Source organism: Mirounga angustirostris, unplaced genomic scaffold, assembly GCF_029215605.1.
Source record: "Mirounga angustirostris isolate CCGP_5_RB_7025 unplaced genomic scaffold, mMirAng1.0.hap1 SCAF_5, whole genome shotgun sequence".
NCBI lineage: Eukaryota > Metazoa > Chordata > Mammalia > Carnivora > Phocidae > Mirounga > Mirounga angustirostris.
In genome coordinates, this window is record NW_026991713.1 from 163021804 (window position 1) to 163040543 (window position 18740).

The following is an 18740-nucleotide window of genomic DNA, read 5'->3' on the forward strand; positions in this document are numbered from 1 at the left end:
GTTCTCGGTCCAAGCGACCCGCGACCAACCCCCAGCGGTCCCTCTCACGGCGCCGCCACCCTGCGAGTGCGCAAGCTCCTGTCAAACGCGGTGACGGAGGCCGAAGAGAAAAAAAGGCGGGAGCCACCAATCCCAGGTGGAGCAAAATGGCGCGGGAGAACGAGATGCAGGAGTTCATCCGTAGCTTCTTCCGAGGCCGCCCGGACCTCAGGTGCACTAGAGGCTGGAGTTGGGGTTGGAAAGGGCAGGGGCGGGATGTGGACTCTGTCTTGACACATGTCTCCGCAGCACGCTCACGCACTCCATCGTGCGGCGGAGGTTCTTGGCTCACGCGGGCCGCGACCACCTGGAACCCGACGAGAAGCAGGCGCTGAAGCGACTGGTGGAGAAGGAGCTGCTGAAGGTGCAGGTGTGGGCGCGAGGCGGGGTTTGTTGCTGAGGAGGAGGGGCCTGGGAGGGGGTAGGGAACGCAAACTTGGTACACGTTTTGCCCTCTCGCGCACACACAGGTGGATGAAGCAGGTGCCAGGGAAGAGAGGCTAGAGCTTGCCAAGAAGGCAAAGAGGCCTCCCACTCCCAGCAGTGGCCCCGTGAGGAAAAGGTTCCGTTTCAATTCGGAATCAGGTTAGTGCCTTCCGCATAGTTGGTGCATTCAAAAAGTATTTACTGTGCGTGCATGATCTCCCAAGGCATTAGACGAGGGCAGGAGGCCAGTGAGGCAGAACCAGGCAGGGGGTGGACTGACTGACAGCTGTGTTTCCTGTTGCCCTTCCCTTCATCTGTCAGAGGCAACCAACCCCAAGTGGAGGGAAGAAGGGCCAGGAGGAACCCATCCCGACCTTCTTTTCTCTCCACATTCCAGAGCCCAGCTCTGCAGCCTCCAGTCCAGACTGCTTTGGCCCCCAAGCAAAGAATGGGATGGCGGCGGTAGAAGTCAGTCCAGCTGAGGGGGAGAGTCCAAAGCAAGCCTCAGAGAAAGCAGTTGAGGAGAGCAGTGATGAGGAAGAACAGCAGAGGGGCCTGACTGCAAAGACTGGATTAGAGAAGCTGGTGGCCAAGGAGAGCAGTGAGGAAGAGGAAGAGTGCTCGGCCAGAACAAGTGAGGTCTCAAAGGAAGAGAGCAGTGAGGAAGATGAGGAAGAGGAGGAGGAGTCTAAAGGCAGGATTAGGAAGGAACCTGTGACAAGGAATAAGCAGGCACCAGGCAAAACCTCAGCCAGTAAGAAGCAGGCTAGGGAGGAGAGTGAGGACAGTGAAGAGGAACCTATCCAGAGGACAAGAAAGAAGGCAGTGGGAAAGAAAGGAGCTAAAAGCCACCAGGAAAGTGAAAAGGACAGTGAGGAGGACACCCTAGCCAAAAAGAAAGACAACAGAGAGGAAGAGGAGGAGAATTGGAAAGCTGGAGCCCGGGGCAATGGAGGGAAAAAGTCAGCTTGGGAGGAGAGGAGCTGTAAGCAGAAAAGCAGGGCAGCAAGACTGCTGGGAGAGTCGGGGGACAGAGAGGAAGAAAAGGAAAAAGCAGGCAGTGGGGATAAGAGCGGGGGAGACGAAGAGCCCCTGGTGCAGAGGAAGAGAAAGGACAGGACCCCATGGAAGGGTGAGAAAAGGCAGAGTGGAAGCAGCGAGGATGGGGAAGACAGCTGGAGAAAGGTGAAACCAACTACTGAAGGCACTGGAAAGACAGCCAAAGTGGGCAGTATCAGTGGTGAGGCGAGCGACTCGGAGAGGGAGGTGAGTGACGGTGAGGCAGGGGGTAGCCCTAAGAGGGAGAAGGAGAACCACTCTTTCCAGAAGAGCTCCAGGAAAGGCAGGACGCGAAGCTCCTCCTCCTCATCCACAGATGGCAGTCCGGAACCTAAAGGCAGGAAGGTGATGAGGGGGGACAATGGGGTGGGAGGCCACCTTTAAGGAAGAGGGAGACCCTGACTCAAGTGCAGAAGGTTTGGCCTTCAGCTGCTGTCTTTCTTTGCCAGGCTGGCTCTGGTCGCCGCGGTGAGGACCACCCAGCTGTGATGAGGCTAAAGCGTTACATTCGGGCCTGTGGTGCCCATCGCAACTACAAGAAGCTGCTGGGCCCCTGCCGCTCACACAAGGAGCGCCTCAGTGTCCTCCGGGCAGAGCTGGAAGCCCTGGGCATGAAGGGTGAGGCTGGATGTGCCCTGGGGGCCGCAGGAGAGGGCCTGGGCAGCCGGGGAAGAGAGGATCACCAGCCTCTTCTGCCCCAGGTAACCCTTCCTTAGAGAAGTGCCGGGCCCTGAAGGAGCAGCGGGAGGAGGCGGCCGAGGTGGCCTCCTTGGACCTTACCAACATCATCAGTGGTTCAGGTGAGGGGTTTCCTCCCACTCTCTGAGATGGGGCTTGGATTTTCTCAGATAACTGATCTGCTTTTTCTACCCCTCTATCCAGGCCGGCCACGCAGACGCACAGCTTGGAACCCTTCAGGAGAAGCAGATGCCCCAGGGGAGCTATACCGCCGGACTTTGGGCTCAGAGGATGAGCAGCCCCGTGCCCCACCCCCAGACTGGTCACATATGCGCGGCATCATCAGCAGTGATGGAGAGAGTAACTGAGCTCCTCCCCTTTCCCAGGAGGCTTTCCACTTGGAGAAAGCAGATCAGCACCCACAGCCCCCATCCCAGTCGGTGCCTGCAGAGCTTCAGAAGCAGCTTTCTTCAGAGAAGACTTTGCACCCCCAGGGACACAAGTTGTTGGGATCCTATTTCTCATGTTCTCAGTTGAAGGTGTTTACAGGGGTTTATTGTTTAAGACTCAATAAAGGACTTGTTTGAATCACCTCATCAAAACTGGTCCCCACTTGGGGCGCCTGGCTGGCTCAGATGGAGGAGTACGTGACTCTTGATCTTGGGGTCGCTGAGTTTGGGGCGAAGAGATTACTTAAATAAAACTTAAGAAAACGAAAACCGGCCCCACCCTCACTCCGTACTTTGAGCCAGGAAGGTGAGGAGTGTCCACTGTCCCCACCCAGTCTCGTTCCCTTTTATTTCCCCCAGGTTCTCCAAATGAAGTCCCAGCTCCAGACCCTACCATCCAGTCTGCCACTGGTCTCTATCAGAAGAGTGGGGCTCCTACCCTGCTTCCTCCAGCCCGACCAGCAGGGCCCTCACCATCCTGCTTTTAAGCTGTGTTACATGCCTAGCTGGGAGGAGGGTCTGAATAACTGGCTTTAAGAAAAATGTGAGAAACATAATGAATTGACTTGGGGACAGCTGGTGTTTACGTCTTCCTTCTCCCCTTCTGGAAACAGCCACTTAGTCCCTGGGCCAATTCTTTTCGCCTTGAAGGGGTAGGTACGGGGCATAGACCTACCAATCCGAGTACCTCAGGCCTCTGGCTACAGACGGAGCCAATGACGTCACTTTAGGACTTTGCTGGCATACTCGCTGTTGAGATTGCTGCTAAGATGTAGGCTTGGAGCTGCCAGGAGCCTGTGTGTGAAGTGAACCTTCTGAAAATCTTTGAAGCCCAAAGCAAAGGGAGTAGAGGCCAAAAGACTGATGAATCCCTTTAAAGCTCTGGATCTAGCCATGCCCAAAGTCATTAAAATCACTGAAATTTTTAGTTAACACAGCCCAATAAAATCCCTTTTTAAATACAAGCCACACGATCACCTCCGGCCAAACAGTCCTTAATACACACCTTGGACAGAAAGGGTGAGTCCTGGGGTCTGTTAGAATAACCAACAGTTTATTAAAAGCTTGCTGTGGGGCTCTGTGCCAACCCCATAGCTGGGAGGGGCTCCCATGACTGCCCCCAGGCCTGGGAGCAGCCCCTTAGAAGGTCCTTCCCTTGTTCCCCTGCCCCAGCTCTGATCTCAATTAAAAAAAAAAAAAAAAAAAAAGATAAAGGACAAGACGGCACAGGACGTCAGACAGCAACGGTGGGGGGAGGGGGGGATATGGAGAGACCAGGCAACCTGACCCCAAGACCCCATCCTGATCCTTCTTTTTTAGGAAGGCCTTTTCCTTCTGTTCTCCCCACCCCAGACCTGCTCTGCCACACCCCAGGTCTGGGGGGCCTGGCATCCCCAGTCCACAGCCCCATTACACGGGGTAGTATAGTTCTCTGAATATAATATATCTAGACCCACCCTTCCCCTCCCCCAGGGGACCAGATGAATATTTGACACGCACATCTCCCTCCTTTCCCGAGGCTGTGATGGAGAGAGACCCTGGCACCATGGTGGGGAGGCAGGGGCTCCTGGTCAGCCTTGAGGCACCGATGCCCAAGCTGGCCCTGGGCCACTGGCCAGCCCAAGAAGCTCATGAGATGAGGAGGTCTGAGGGGAGCTGGAGCCAACATCCTGTCCCCCACCCTTGGGTGGGCCTCAAGCTTACAGCCCTCCAGGATCAGGCTCCACCCACCCCTGCCCCTGTCCCATTCATCTGCTCATCCACCCCTGCACTTCAGGAATAGAAGTGGGAGGAGCCATTGAGGATGTGGGAAGCGACACTGGTGCTACGGCTCAGAGGCCCAGGCACTGCAGCGGCAGGGGGGCCCACGTTGTCACTGCCACTGCCCCCCGAGGCTGCCCGCCGCAGGGGCTGAGGGCTGTTTCTTAGCAGCAACAGGGCTCCACCACGGGGTGTCCCACTCTGTGTGGGGGGCCCCAGCCAGTTTGGGGGACCTGGAGGAGCCAGCAGAGAGGGCTGACGCCAGGCTGGGGGGGGCATGCCCGGTGGAGGAGGACCATGGCTCCAATGTGCCCCCGATCGGGGAACAGGACGCGAGGGCCAGGCAGGGGCAGGGGGTGGAGCAGGATAGCCCTGGGCAGCAGCCTCGGCTGGGATGCCCCCCAGAGCCATACTGGAGAAGCCCAGCCTCATGCTCTCAGCATCGAAAGCCTCGATCTCACGGGCCTGCCGCTCGAGCAAACTCCGGATTCGCTCAGAGCGCCCTGTCTGCAAGGCCAGCAGCTCCTCTTCCACCTGGGACACCCAGAAGAGAGGTTAGCAAGTCCAGGGGCAGGAAATGGGGAGCCTGCCCTCCCCAGTGCATCCTGGTGTCAGAGTCCCCTTACCCGCTGCTCCAGCAGTGCCCGCCTCAGAGCCACCCTCTGCTCCAGCTCCCGCAGCTCCCGCTCATGCTGACTCTCTGTGCGGATCTTGATCTTGCTCTGGTAGGCATTGAGCAGCTCCAGCTCCTGTTGAAGCTGCTGCCGAAGGGCCTGGAATTCTGCCTCCTGGGTCTCATCAAGCCGCAGCTGGCAAACAGGAAGAACTCATTTGAGGGGCCTCCTCCCCTACCCCCACAATCCTCCCCTGCCCCAGGCAGGCCTGGGCCCTAAGGTTTCAAGAAGCAGCCAGTCTCAACATCTATCAGAATGAAAGGTCGTCATACCCTGTGACACAGCAATTACACTTCCAGGAATTTATCCCCCAGGTATACTTGCACATGTGCTCGGAGGTGTTCACCGAAGCGTTGTAATAGCAAAATACTGGAAACCACCTAAATGTCCACCAATAAGGGATGGGTTAAAGAAATTATGGTACATCCATGCCACGGAAAATTCTATGCTGTTTCAAAAACGAGACAGGTGTACTGACATGGAAAGATGTCCAAGAAATATTAGGTGGAAAAAGAAGAGAACAGTATGTACAATCCGATCCCATTTCTATTTAAAATTGTATGTAATTTTCCAAATATGCATAGGGAAAAAACCTAAAATACAATTATTAACAGTTACCTCTGAGAGGTGGGACTGGATGAGAGAATGGCAATGAATAGGGGCACTCTGATGTTTTACACTATATGTAGTTTTTAACTGGCCCATTCCAGTGTTGTGTGATCTCTGTTAGAGAACAGCGATCTTCAAAATCCTCCAGAAGTCTGAGTAAATCGGCCCAAGGGCCACAATCATTTTAATTTGCCCCCTGTTAACACATTAAACTAACTCAGGCCCAGGAAAAAATTATAGCCACTCTTTCCTTGGTGGTTCTTGGTAGTCAGGCTGGCTTTGTCAAGACCTTAAGAAAATACTTGAGAGAGACAATAAAACCATGGCAGAAAATACTAACAGTGGGAAAGTATCCAAGTTTCCCCCAAGAACAAAAGCCCCGTCTTTGTCCACACTCCCCCATTCCCACTCCCCATAACTAAGCCGGGTGTACAGAGGCCAACCTCCACCATGCTCCCTCCCTGGACCCCAGGCCTCACCGCCTGTGAGCTGAGCATCTCTGAGATGGACTGGTCGTACTGCTCGGCTAGGATTGCCAGCTTGCGGGTCTGTTCTTCTTTGAGCCGCTTAAGGAGGCTCTTGTGCTGAGCTTTGGGTGTGGTCTCCAGCAAGTGTGCCCGCAGGGCCTTGTACTGCCGAGTCTGGATCTTACACGTCTCCTGGAACTGCTTCTTGATCTGCAGCTCCTTAGACTATGCAGTGGACGGACCAAGGGGAGATGGGGGCAAGGGAGAGGAGGAGGAAGAAGAGGAGGAGGAGAAACAACCAGGGGAGAGGGGGAGGAGAGAGGGAGAGAGGGAGAGAGAGAGAGAGAGAGAGGAGACAGAAGCAGAGACAGGGAGAGGGAGAGAAACAGAAAACATGTTAGACAGAGGGGGCGGGGGGAGCTGTATACAGACAGACACGGAGAGATGGGATTGTGTTGAGAGAGATCAGGAAGGTTCTCAATGGGCAAGAGATACAAAGTAAACAAGACAGGTTCCAAGAGCATGTTCAGAGTTGGGTAGAAAACTCACAAGAAACAGCAGGAGAGTTCATGGACAGGGAACTGAAAATCTTTAGGGTACTGAGTGCACACAAGAAGCTCTGACCATGCAAAGAGGGAGAAAATACAACCCAGAGACAGAAGCCAAGTGAGCAAAGAGTGAGAGAACCAAGTCACACAACACACCCATGGAAGAGAGCAACACAGCTAAGGAAAGACAGAAGGAGTCCCAGGTTCAGCACCTCAGGGTGGGAGGGAGAGGAGGAGGATAATCTCCGAGCTGCGAAATGGATAAGGAGTAGCCCCATCTTGGGCCACACCAGGGGAAGGGGCAAGGAGGTGTCCAGAAAGGGCCTGACAAGTTCAATGGGCCAGCAGCTGCTACCCTGACCAGATCTCCACATTCCAGCCCGGCCCCTTATGTACTCAGCTCCCACTCCAAGCCCACAACCAATCCCATTTCCATGCCCCGCCCCCACTCTGCCTGTCACCCCCGCCCCCCCAAAACTCACCACCCCCTACTGTAGAGGGTTTGTAGTCCCACCCCAAGCCCTCTAGGGTAAAGCCTAATGCCAGGAGAGAAATTCAGCTCCCAGATAGAAGGGAACCACATAGGGAATGGGTTGGGAGAAAAGGCAGGGGATGAGGACAAAAGGACCTGGAACCTAAGGACTCTCTGGAAAGAATCCACCAACAGGGGAACTATGGGACCAAGAAGTTCTGTGGAAGCTCAATAGGGGCTCAGACCTCTGAGCTAGTGGTGGTCATGGTGCAACGAAGCTATGAAGGCAGAGAGGATGAGGCTGAGGAGTGAAAGGAGTTAAGATAACGTAGATGGGGGTGAAGAGGTCATGGAACTGGGGGCCAAGGGTCCAGATTGGGGGCATACCCGGGATGCTAGGCGGCAGGACAAAGCAGACAGAGGCAGCCTGGGCCAAAGGTACAGTTCCGCTCAGATATTTTATTTGTGTTTGTCTTTTTCTTTTTTTTGGTGGGGGAAGGGGGACAGGTTGGAAGGGAGACAGAAAAACAAAATCAAAGAGAGAAAAAAAAAACATGACTTCCCACCCACCGCCACCCCTGGCCCCAGGCCTGAGTTGATGAGGGTGAGGATGAGCACACACACAGCGGGAGAACAGCAATAATTTAGGTGGGGGAGGAGTGTCAGGAGAACACAAAGTGTAACTTCTGGACTCCACGGTGGAGGAGGCTGCCTGTCTAGAGGTCCAAAGGACTGGGGTGAGGTGGGAAAGCATACTAAGGAAGGAGGGGTGAAAGGGAGGAGAGGATTGGGACTGGAGAAACCTCACTGAGTAGTGGGAGATAAAGTGCTCGATGCTCTAGATTCGGGCTGAGGAGGAGCCAGAGTTGGTTACCTCCAGGGAGGCAGGGCCCGGGACTGGCGGGTTCGGGATCGCCGCCCAGTTAGAGTCCCAGGCACTGGCTGGCGAGAGGCAGGAGGCCCTAGCCGGCGCTGGCTGCGTGGCAGCAGCCGAGGGATACGGCTGGGCCTTTCACCCCGGAGCAGGCCCCAGCTGGCCAGTGTGTGGATGGCCCAGGGGGGCAAGTGGGAGGCTAAACCCTGGCTGGCCCGTGCCAGGCGCCAGTTCCAGCCCTTGCACAGGGTCCAAAACCTCGCCAACAGGGCTAGTGGGTGTCGGGCAGTGCGGGGATTACCCCGCCGGGGCCCAGGGATAGGCAAACGGCTGCGGAAGCCATCCTTGTTGGTTTTGGGGTAGAGTGCAAACAGGCCCCGGTCCCCCACAGCCCCACAGCCCTGTAGGGCACGAAAGGCCATGGGCGATAGGCGCAGGAGAGCCCGCAACCAGAGTCGAGAGATACCCCGGCGCATCCGGGGGCCCTGCTGCCGCACCCATTTGCCCCCAGCTGCGAGAGCTGCCAGAGGTAGAGCCAGGCCTGGCCAGGCTAGGAGCCAGGCAGCCCCAAGGCCCAGAGGGACACCCAGAAGGCCACGGCGCCAACTCAGACCCAGGACGGCCCCCAGTGCGGTGCCCTGGGCCAGGAGTAGGAACAGACTGGGGGGCAGGTGCAGAGCTGTACAAAGAAGTAGGTAGGAGGCCCCCAGGCCCACCAGCCCCACCTCAAGGGCCAGCAGTGAGGCCTGCAGGCCACCGCCACCCTGCGCTGCCAGCAGTGGGAGGAGCAGCAGGAGTAGGAGGGGCAGGAGGCCAGAGGAGGACCCCACTGCGAAGGAGAGGCCGGCCAGGAGACCATGGGACAGAAGTCCAGGGAGCTGGCTAGCAGGGCCGTGCCTCAGATGTGTTGGAGGGGGCTCAGGGGGGATGTCTGGTGAGGGACAGCCATCTCCAGGATCCCTTGGGGTCCTAATTGGAGCTCCCTCTTCCTCTTCCTCCTCCTCCTCGGGGACTGGGGTCAGTGCCGGGCCTGGGATCCAGCCAAGCTCAAGTTCCTCATCCAGTAGGCTCCCATCCTCTTTCCCCCATAACCTCCATTCCCCAGCTGTCTCCTGGCCTACAATGCTCCTCTCCTGGGGTGCCAGGGATGGGACTCTAAGTTCTTCTACCTCCTCCTCAGGCAGACCCCAAACTTCCTCCTCAACCAAACTCCTATGTTTTTGTGGACCGGGACTAGGGGTTCCTGATTCTTCCCCCAATATCCTCTGTTCCTCTGGCTCCAAGGTGGCCCCTTCCTTTCCCAGAATCCTTCTCTCTGGAACTGCTTCCTCCTCCTCTCCCAGAATTCTTTGGTTCAGGACTGCCTCCTGGTCAGATGAGCAGGGCTGCTCTTCTCTAGGGGTGCCTGTGCTGGGTGGTCCCAGAGCCCCAGGAATGGGGAGCGGGAGGCCCGGGGGACGCTGGCCTGCACGTACTTTGAGGCTCTTGGGCTGCTGGCGAACCTGGGCCGCGTGCTTCTGCCGCAACTCTTGCTCACGCCGCTTGTTGTACTCCAGCTGGTTGCCCAGCTCCGTCTGGTGCTGCAGGCGGGTGAGCTCCGCCCGTGTGCGCTGGACGGCCTGGAGCTGCCGTAGCTCCAGCTCCCGTGTGGCCTCATGCTGCCGCAGCAGCAACGCACACTCCAAGTCCTTCTGGGTCTGCTTCTTGTTCAAATCCTGAGGCAGAAGGGAGGCAGGGCCCCGGGCCCAGTCAGGAAGCCTTGTTGGTGTCGAGAGAGCCCCAGGAGTCCCAGGGAGCTGAGCACGGGGAGCTGAGGGGTGTAAGGGAGCCAGGCTCCTGGCCGGCCTGGGAACAGAAGCCCAGGCAGCTCAAGCAGGGTCTGACAGCACGAGGAAAACAGGGGTGTGGAAGAGAAGCCAAGCAATGACACGAAAGAGGGCAGAGCGGAAAGATGACCCCCAGCAAGGCAGACGGAAGGGGTAGGCGCCTGGGCCGCGGGAGGGAATGCGGGCTGGGCTGGCCTACCTCCCGCAGCAGGTCCTGGTCCAGGCTGTGACGAGCCAGCAGCATCTTGCGCTTATACTGGCGACACTGAAGCTCAAAGTACTGGCGCTGCCGCCGCAGCAGCCCCGCCTCCTCCTCCGCCTGGCACTGCTGGAGCTGCTCCTTCTGCCTCAGAAGCCACTCGGCCTTCTCCCGCTTCGGGGTGCTGGGGTTCTCCTGGAGCTCCTGCGCAAGGCAGGCGGGAGCGCAGGGGAGTCAGGGCGCCTCGCCTACCACAGGCCCTGCCCACGGCTGCAGCCCCATCCCACCTCTTTCAGCTGCTCCTTCCGCAGTTTGTAGGTTCGCTTCTGCGCCTCCAGCAGGGCGGCCAGCTCCTTCTTCTGCTGCCCAAGGATGTGCTGCTGGAACTTCCGCTCCTCGGCCTGGGCAGCTCGAGCCTCCTTCTCACCGATGGCCTGGTGCCGCCGGGACAGCTTTTCTGCCTCAGCCCCAAAGCCAGCCCGCTGGGCCTCAAGCTCCCGCTGCAGCCGCGCGCTGTGCTCCTCGCGCTCACCCCGCAGCCGTGACTCCAGGGCCAGCAGCTGCTTCTGGTGCTGTCGTCGCATCCGCTTATAGCCACTCAGCTGCTCCCGCAGCGCCGAGTCCTGCTCGTGCTCCTGGATCTGGCGGCTGACCTGGGGCAGGCGAGAGGATAAGTGGGGCTCAGCCCTGCCCCACCTCAGGAACACACGCGATCGTCGTGCTCTATTGGAGAACACACGCTTCAGACTCGGGTTTAACTCTCATTTGGTGCTTTCCTCACACTCGGCCCCTCTGAGCCCGCTGTCTCCGCAGGCTGAGGGACACTCAGTCTATTTCACAGACCGGTGAGACCCGCACAGGGCCCAGCGCAAGAGTGGCAACAATTCAAGTTAATTCAAAATCAGACATACCTGGGCTACACTCCCAGCTCGGTCACTTACTAACCACGTGACCTCAAGCAAATTAACGACACTAAGCCTCAGTTCCCTCATTGGCTAAATGGGGCAATGATACCCTTTCATAGGAAGCTGTGGAAATTAAGTCTGATAGAGATGTCATAGTGTCTCATAAAACGCTCTGACCTAACAAGTGTTGGCTTCCTTCCATTTCAGCAAACGCTAAGGACTCCTTACACAGCCCAGGTATGGAGCTGGGAGCTAGACCATGAGATGTTGGGAGTATCAAGAACACTGGACCTGGATGTCCCCATCTGAGGTTTGGAGTTCAGGTCCCACTGTGAAGTGGGCATGACTCCCAACTAGTCCAGGTGGTCACGTCCCTGGAAGTCACAGAGCTCTCTGCACAGCACCACAAAGCACTAAGCACCACAGGATCTGAAGAGCTGTCCTAGCACAACAGTCAACCACAAGCATTAGCCATACAATATATTTGACTGACCACTAGCCTCTAAGGGATTTGATGTTGGTGCCTGCAGCCAAGCAAGAATGTAATCTAAAGGTTTATTGAAAGCATGGATGGGGGCGCCTGGGTGGCTCAGTCGTTAAGCATCTGCCTTCGGCTTAGGTCATAATCCCAGGGTCCTGGGATCGAGCCCCGCATCGGGCTCCCTGCTCAGCGGGGAGCCTGCTTCTCCCTCTCCCGCTCCCCCTGCTTGTGTTCCCTCTCTCGTGTCTCTCTCTCTGTCAAATAAATAAATAAAATCTTAAAAAAAAAAAAAAAAAGCATGGAAGAAAAACTATGTTTTATGAAAAGTCTATCCAACCTTTCCTGTGAACTGAGAAAAACATCACCATGACTTGATTTTAGGAGGACCAAGGTCCTGCTGAATTTGAAAATTTGAGAACAACCAAAGGTGTTTAGGCAAGTGCCTTGGACAATAGCGTATCTGAGTCATGAATGTCTCATCTCTCAAATGGGCTTGTACCCTCTCCCTCCAGAGGAGCTGGAAGGATGAGATACAGGCATGGGTGTGGGCCTAAGAGCCAATCAATGGTATCAGGCAGACACTGGCCACCATTCCTTGCTCTCCAGGAACATAAAATCCAGCACACCTATCATAATGCCATTTAAGAGTAACACAGCACCTGGCTGGCCAGGAGCCTGGGAAGACACCCCAGGACATGCTACTTAAGCCTAGCCACGAAAATGGCGTAAGAGTTTACCAAGCTAGGAATACATTGGGCAATGTAACCAAAACAGTCTGTTAGGAGAAGAGAGTGGGGAGGTCGAGGAGACAAGGTGAGAGACAGCAACAGAAAGTGAGGGTGGAATCTGGATTTAATTCAGTGCCACAGGAGCAAAAAATCAGCTCTGGACTTAAGAGTTTGGGGCATCCAGGCTGAGGGAGAATGGCCACACTTACCAGGGAGGCAGTACGAATGGTGGCAAAGTGGTCCCGGTTGCGGCAGTAGGCCCGGCGGCGGGCAGAAGAGGTGGTAGAGGTGGGAGCTGGGGCTGCCGGCTGCTGGAGAGGGCCAGGGGTCATCTCTGGCTGGTAGGGGTCATCATACAGGTTGTCAGAACCCTAGAGGAAGGGAAGGTAACAGGGATGCCCAAGGTTCAGAGGTCACTGGGCCCAAAGGGAGTTCCCTGGAGACCCAGTGAGACTTAGAGGAGGAGCAATCACCCTTGGGGGGAGAGCTGGGGCTCGGCCTTGTCACCGTCAGGCTTGCTGAGGGTGGGCTGCATACCGGCAGTCGGTGGATGATGGAACTATGGGAGGTGACTGTGTGCTCCCCCTCCTGCATCATGGCCATCTCTCGGGCTTCGGGCCCTTCCTCTTCCTCCTCTTCCTCTTCTTCTTCCTCCTCCTCCTCCTCATTGTCTGAAGCATCTGCTAGGCTGTTGACCGAACTGCTCTGGCTGGAGGCGCTGATGGACATGCTGGGCACTGAGTGGCTACTCTCTAGACTGGTCAGCGTCCCAGCCCGGTGCATGTAGGGCTCGGCCTCCTGTGGACAGGGCGCAGGCTTTTGGGCAGGGAAGGGGAAGGACAAGGGGTGTGTATATGGAGGCAGCACAGGGAGACGGAGGGTAGGAAGAGGGAGAGGGAAAGTGAGCCAAGCAGCTGCTAGGAGGCAAGCACAACACGGTGGTATAAAAGGGTGGCATGGTAAGCAGGGTCACCTCCTCTTCCTCTGGGGCCTCAGCACCAGGGCCATTGGGTGCCTCTTGGAACAGAATCTTCTTCATCTTTCGGTACTGCAGGTTGTCCAGCTCCCGCACAGCATCCTTAGTCCTCTGGATGAGATCCATGATGACTGTGGGTGGCCGCTCCCGGAGCACAAAGCGGTGCTGAGGGGAGAGAACGCTGAGGCCTGCTGCCAAGCACCCTGCCCCCCAATATCCCCTGGGCTTTGGCATTCCCTCTGCCCTGGGACACTTCCCTGGGGCCCATGCCCACCATGAACTGATGCTAGCCTTGTCCTACCCTTGCTCCCGCATGAATTTTCACCACCCAATCACTACTCCCGGGACAGGCTCCTGTTCCTCCAGGCATGGCTGACAGATAACAACAGTCAGGAGATCTGGATTGTAGTCCAGGTCCTCTATCAAAGTACTGTGTGCCCCTGGACACATCATCAGGTCTCTGTGGACCTCATAAGGTATCCCACGATTATAAAACAAGTAGGTCAAACTAGACTGTCTACATCAGTTCCCAACCAGGGCTCCTTAGGCCCCCATGGATCTGTGAAGGGAATGGGGGCCCCTCTACTTTTGATAACTCAAAACACACCTAAGGGAAATCAGACATTTACCCATGACAAGGCTACACAGGCTTTTGGCTTGAATTACATCAGATCAGTGTGGTAACCCTGGTTATCGCACGCAGACCAAAAGCTCTGGCTGGCAATTATATACATCTTTGATTAATAAAAGATGGGAAAACAAATTATTACTTAATAAATAAAGGCAGTCTCGTAGACAAAATCTTACAAAATACAGAGTCCACTGGGCACTGGGAATGGGGACGGGAATTCATAAATGAAACTCTTAGTGGAGGAAGAATTGGGAAACACTAATGTCCCTGAGGGGTTTCTCAGGTGATTCTAACAGGCAACAGTTCTAGGAGAATGCTAGGCCAGTGAGCCCTCACCTTCAGAAGAACCTCTGAGGTTGGTCTGTCTTGAGGGATTTTCTGAAGACAGGAGTCAACAAAATTCCGGAAGTATTCAGACCTACAAGTCATGGGAGGATAAGGGAGGGGTGGGAAGGGCATGAGCCAGGCAGCCTTACCCCTGGGCCCAGGAATCCCAGTCCTCACCAGTGTCCTGACTGGAGCACAGGGGACTCGTTCTGTGCAATGTGGTATAAGGCACTCATCGCATTCATGTTAAACAGCGGTGGTTTCCGTTCGGCTACAGAGAAAGGGTCAACAGGGAGAAGGTGAGAGGTGGCAGGTAGGCAGAGGAGGCTGGAATGGAAATCAAAAGATTTGGGTCCACACCCCAGCTCCCTGACTTCCTTGCTGAATGACCCTGACCAATTCTCATAATCTCAATTAATTCCCTCTGTAAAATGTAACACCTACCCTCTCCCCTGCACATGGTGGAACAGGATCAAAGAAAACAACATGTGCATAAGCACCGAAGGAAGCAGAAGGAAACACAGTTATCAGCCCAACTAACATTTATTAGGTTCCAAATAAGAGCAAAAAACTTGGTGAATGTTATGGGGAAGTTAAGGATAAACAAGAGACAGGCCCTGTCCTCAAGGAACTTCCAGTCTAACAGGGAAGGAGACAGAAAAATGGCTGGGAAGCTGGGTGTGCATGCTGGGCCCTCAATCTGGTACACAGGCAGGGGATTAAGGGCAGGTCTTTTGGAAAAAGGGATATTGGAGCTAGGCCTCAGATTAGAAGTTATAAGCCAGGAGCTCCTTGTGGCCCAGACAAATGTTTTGTGTCGTTTATGTTTTTTGGCCTAAACAGTGATTTTTAAATTAAATTCCAACCTAACAATTTTTTTTTTTAATTTTTATTTATTTATTTTGACAGAGAGAAAGAGAGACAGTGAGAGCAGGAACACAAGCAGGGGGAGTGGGAGAGGGAGAAGCAGGCTTCTGGCTGACTGGGGAGCCCGATGTGGGGCTCGATCCCAGGACCTTGGGATCATGACCTGAGCCGAAGGCAGACGCTTAATGACTGAGCCACCCAGGAGTGCCTCCAACCTAACAATTTAATAACCATCATCATCATCATCATCTAAATTTTTACTTTCTCCTAAAAAATTAGATCTGGTGAAAAGGAGCTGACATTCCTGCATAATGATGGGTTAGAGCTAAGAAAGAGCAATCTCCAGTTTGCCAGGGCCTTCTCCACATTGCTCCTCTGATACAGACTATCAGCTCCCATTTATAATCAGGACTGATTGTTTCTTCAATAGTAGAGAAATATTTCTCTCCACTCATGTCTCTACCAAAAACTAGAAATAAAAAGGACAGCTCTCCATTCTTCTTATACCTGGCCTGTTTCACATATTTGCATCACCTGTCCAGCTGTGTCCTCAAATGACAAATGCAGACATGTGGAGACGGATGTGTGGATGGATGGATGTCCAAATCTCGGACTCTGGGCAGAAGACAATACAAACCAAGGCAAGAAAGTGGAAAAGTTCATGGCACACTCAGGGCGTGGAGCTCATGAAGGGGAGAGCCAACCTTCAGGAAGTGGAATCTTTAGCTTGGTGGAAGGAAGGGTGGGGATGGCGTCACTCTTGAAGGCAATGGGGAGCATTAACGGCTTTGCGGAGGGGAGCGAAGCAACAGCACCCAGCTAGGGAGGATCTCTCTGACATGAGAGAGACTGGAGGGAAGAAGAGACTATTGGTAGGAAAGATCACTGCAGGAAGTCATTGATAAGAGAAGCTAAGGGCATCTCTTTCTTGGGCAACTAGCTGTGCCTGGCACCTTGTTGAAGGCTTTACGAACGTGACCTCACAAACTGTTGTTTCAGTAGCGTAAGCTGGCAGAAATGAGAACCTTGACAGGGCTTCAAGGCCTGATGAACTCACTTGAGCCTAACTCTCACTGCTTTTTACATGGCATTACCTGCAATATTCCAAACAACCGAAGCTAGTCTCAGCAACTCATGCCTGCTCTTACCGATCTGGAATGCTCTTCCCTATAGTCTTCACACAGCTACTATTTGTCTTATGGCTCTGCTTAGACAGAACCTGTCTAAGCCTCAGCCCCTGAACTAGGTCAAGTCCCTTGTTTTATGGTTGTACTGCTCCTGTAACTTCTCCTTTCAGCTTCTATCACACTGAGAGAAAACATGGCTGTTTCCCCAACTAGAATATAAGTTCCATGAAGGCAAGAACCTCATTCACTGCTATACTCCCAGAACCTGCTAGGATAGCATGGCACACAGTGGGCATTCAAAAAAGACGTGGGTGCCTGTGTGGCTCAGTAGGTTAAGCATCTGCCTTTGGCTCAGGTCATGATCCCAGGATCCTGGGATCAAGCCCCGCATCGGGCTCTCTGCTCAGGGTGGAGTCTGCTTCTCCCTCTCCCTGCCGCTCCCCCTTTGCTTGTGCTCTCTGTCAGATAAATTAAATCAAATCTTAAAAAAAAAAAAAAAGATGTAGAACTAGAGTAGTGGACAGGAAGGGAAGAATGCTCCGAAATCTTCAGGTCTAAGAGCTGGCAGGATTTGACAGCTGCCTGAATAGGGGATCAAGGGTAGAGTCAAAATGGACTGGAGCTTGAAAACCTGAGGATGAGATGGTATGGGGATGGTAAGAGAAAGAGAAAGGAGTGGAAAGAAAAAAGGACGAAGGAACAGAGGATGTCGTCCTTACCCAGCTCAATGCAGGTTATCCCCAAGGACCAGACATCCACCTTGCCATCGTACTGCCCCTCATCCATTGCCAGGATCACCTCCGGAGCCATCCTGGGAGAAAGGTCAGGAGAAAGAGGCTGATCACTCACCCAGACTCTGCCAACTCCTGCTCCCAACATCCTGGGGACTCTCTCCACTCACCACTACCCCCACTCACCAGTATGGGGTGCCCACAAAGGAGTTGGCGGGTGCCATGATAGATGCAGAGCCAAAGTCCCCCAGCTTCACCAAGCCTGGCTCTGATAGCAAGATGTTTCCAGCCTTCACATCCCTGCCAGAGACAGAGCACAGGGATAAGGCATGCATCTCAGGAAGGCTGGGCAGGGGCTTTAGCACCAAGTTTCCAAGAGGGCTGTAGACCAGCTGAATGAGAAGTGGTGTAGAGTGCACCCCCTCCCAGCCATTGTCAGTGCAGCTTGTACCTATGGATCATGTTGTGGGAGTGCAGATAAGCCAGGCCCTGAAGGGCCCCGTGGGTCACAGCTGCAATCTCCACCTCCTGAAGGGGCTTCTTGTGCACTGGGGAGTGAGGGAAAAACATCGAACTGAAGGGAGCCCAAGGGTGGGGCTGGAACAAGCTCCCCTGATCCCTTCCCCTACAGCTTCTTTGCCCTTCTCCCTTCTCCCACTTGTCGGCCACAGCCACTTACCTTCTAGAAGGTCAGAAGCTGAGCCCAGGCAATACTCCATCACCAGCTAAGAAAGGATAAAGGGTCAGAAATAAGCATATCTGGCCACCCCTGCCCCATCTCCCTTGGACAGAGATCCAGAGAGTTTCTCTGCCTATCCTCCACTCAGGCATTGCCCCCGGGGGGGTAAAGATAGAGAGGAAAGACAACTGAGAAAACGACGTGGTCATGGGAGAGTCCCTTAGAGCCAGGGCCTCCTCTAGAAACAGCCCAAGATATCACCACTCCCATCTGAATCCCTTCAAAGCCCCATTCTATCTCCATTTCCTCCAGTCTACGTGCCCCTTTCCAACTACTAACAGTTTATGCCAATCTTCAAACCAGCTTCTCCTTCTGGACAGACATTGCTGTTAATGGGTTTGTCTGAGGACTAAAGAAGTTGGGGGACACTTCCTCCTTTCCGAGGTCCCTATAATGGCACCTGGAACAGGGCCCACCTAAGAGACTAGACCAGGACAAGGATGGGGGGCAAAGATCAGGCCAGAGTCAGGGGGCTAGCTCACCCAAGCCGTGTGCTCCCTCAGGTAACAGCCCCGGTACTGAATGGTATTGGGGTGCCGGAGCTTCTGCAGGAACCGCACCTCCTTGATGATATCCTGCCACTTCTGAGAGGAGGTCAAGGGAGGAGAGGCTTACTCATCCTACACATCGAGACTTGGGTCCCCTGCCCTGCCCCCCACCAGTCTTGTCAAACTTGACCCACCTCATTTGACTGCTTCCCACTGTAGGACATCTTCTTGATGGCCACCACCTCACTATTCCGGACATCTCGGGCCTAGAAGACCAGACCAGAAGGTAGTGAAGGCCCCTGGTAAGAACTGGGCAGCGGGAAGACTTGCTGGCCCAACAGGAGAGGGCAGGAAAGGCTGGTGTGGTACAGTAGCGTAGAGGGCTGTGGACCCACAGCAAGAAGAATGCAGTGCCCATCCCTACCCCATTCTCCTAAGTCCCAACTCACAAAGTACACGGCTCCAAAGCTGCCATGGCCAATTTCCCGGAGATCAGAGAAGAGCTTTTCAGGGTCATCCTTGAAGAACAGCTCAGCCACATCGGGGTCCTTCAGGCTCCCGGCCCGGCCCCCAGCTGGCATGATGGCCCCTGGGGGCCCTGAGAGTGGGGCCTGACCTGGAGAGTGAAGAGCAGACCCTTAGAGCAAAGATGGGACACT

The 18740-nt window shown here is 54.8% G+C and overlaps 3 protein-coding genes across 7 annotated transcripts in view; 1 reads left to right on the plus strand and 2 right to left on the minus strand.

The window, feature by feature from the left end:
* The first annotated feature begins 75 nt into the window (after positions 1-75).
* HIRIP3 (HIRA interacting protein 3) lies at positions 76-3865 on the plus strand. Of its 2 annotated transcripts, none has more exons than XM_045875281.3 (7): positions 76-211; positions 289-409; positions 510-624; positions 863-1869; positions 1974-2142; positions 2226-2324; positions 2407-3865. In XM_045875281.3, the coding sequence occupies exons 1-7, from the start codon at positions 147-149 to the stop codon at positions 2568-2570; spliced, it is 1740 nt and encodes a 579-aa protein (XP_045731237.2). In that variant the 5' UTR covers positions 76-146; the 3' UTR covers positions 2571-3865. The 2 variants fall into 2 exon arrangements, with proteins under 2 accessions (XP_045731237.2, XP_045731238.2); XM_045875282.3 differs by having other exon boundaries at positions 289-403.
* Positions 3685-18665, minus strand: TAOK2 (TAO kinase 2). 4 transcript variants are annotated; one of them, XM_045875280.2, is made up of 18 exons: positions 18531-18665; positions 18276-18347; positions 18076-18177; positions 17534-17579; positions 17306-17402; positions 17041-17154; positions 16843-16934; positions 14307-14400; positions 14139-14220; positions 13169-13336; positions 12733-12993; positions 12405-12566; positions 10369-10734; positions 10082-10285; positions 9532-9771; positions 6175-6387; positions 5039-5221; positions 3685-4946 (listed from the first exon to the last, which is right to left on the minus strand). In XM_045875280.2, the coding sequence occupies exons 1-18, from the start codon at positions 18660-18662 to the stop codon at positions 4425-4427; spliced, it is 3150 nt and encodes a 1049-aa protein (XP_045731236.1). In that variant the 5' UTR covers positions 18663-18665; the 3' UTR covers positions 3685-4424. The 4 variants fall into 4 exon arrangements, with proteins under 4 accessions (XP_045731236.1, XP_045731235.1, XP_045731234.1 ...); XM_045875279.2 differs by having other exon boundaries at positions 12733-13011; XM_045875278.3 differs by lacking the exons at positions 3685-4946; positions 5039-5221; positions 6175-6387 and having other exon boundaries at positions 7622-9771.
* Positions 18560-18740, minus strand: part of TMEM219 (transmembrane protein 219) — a 15429-nt gene continuing 15248 nt past the window's right edge. The window contains exon 5 of the mRNA XM_045875285.3: positions 18560-18697. The gene's annotated coding sequence lies outside the window, so the exon portion shown is untranslated. The remainder of the gene's footprint in view (positions 18698-18740) is intronic.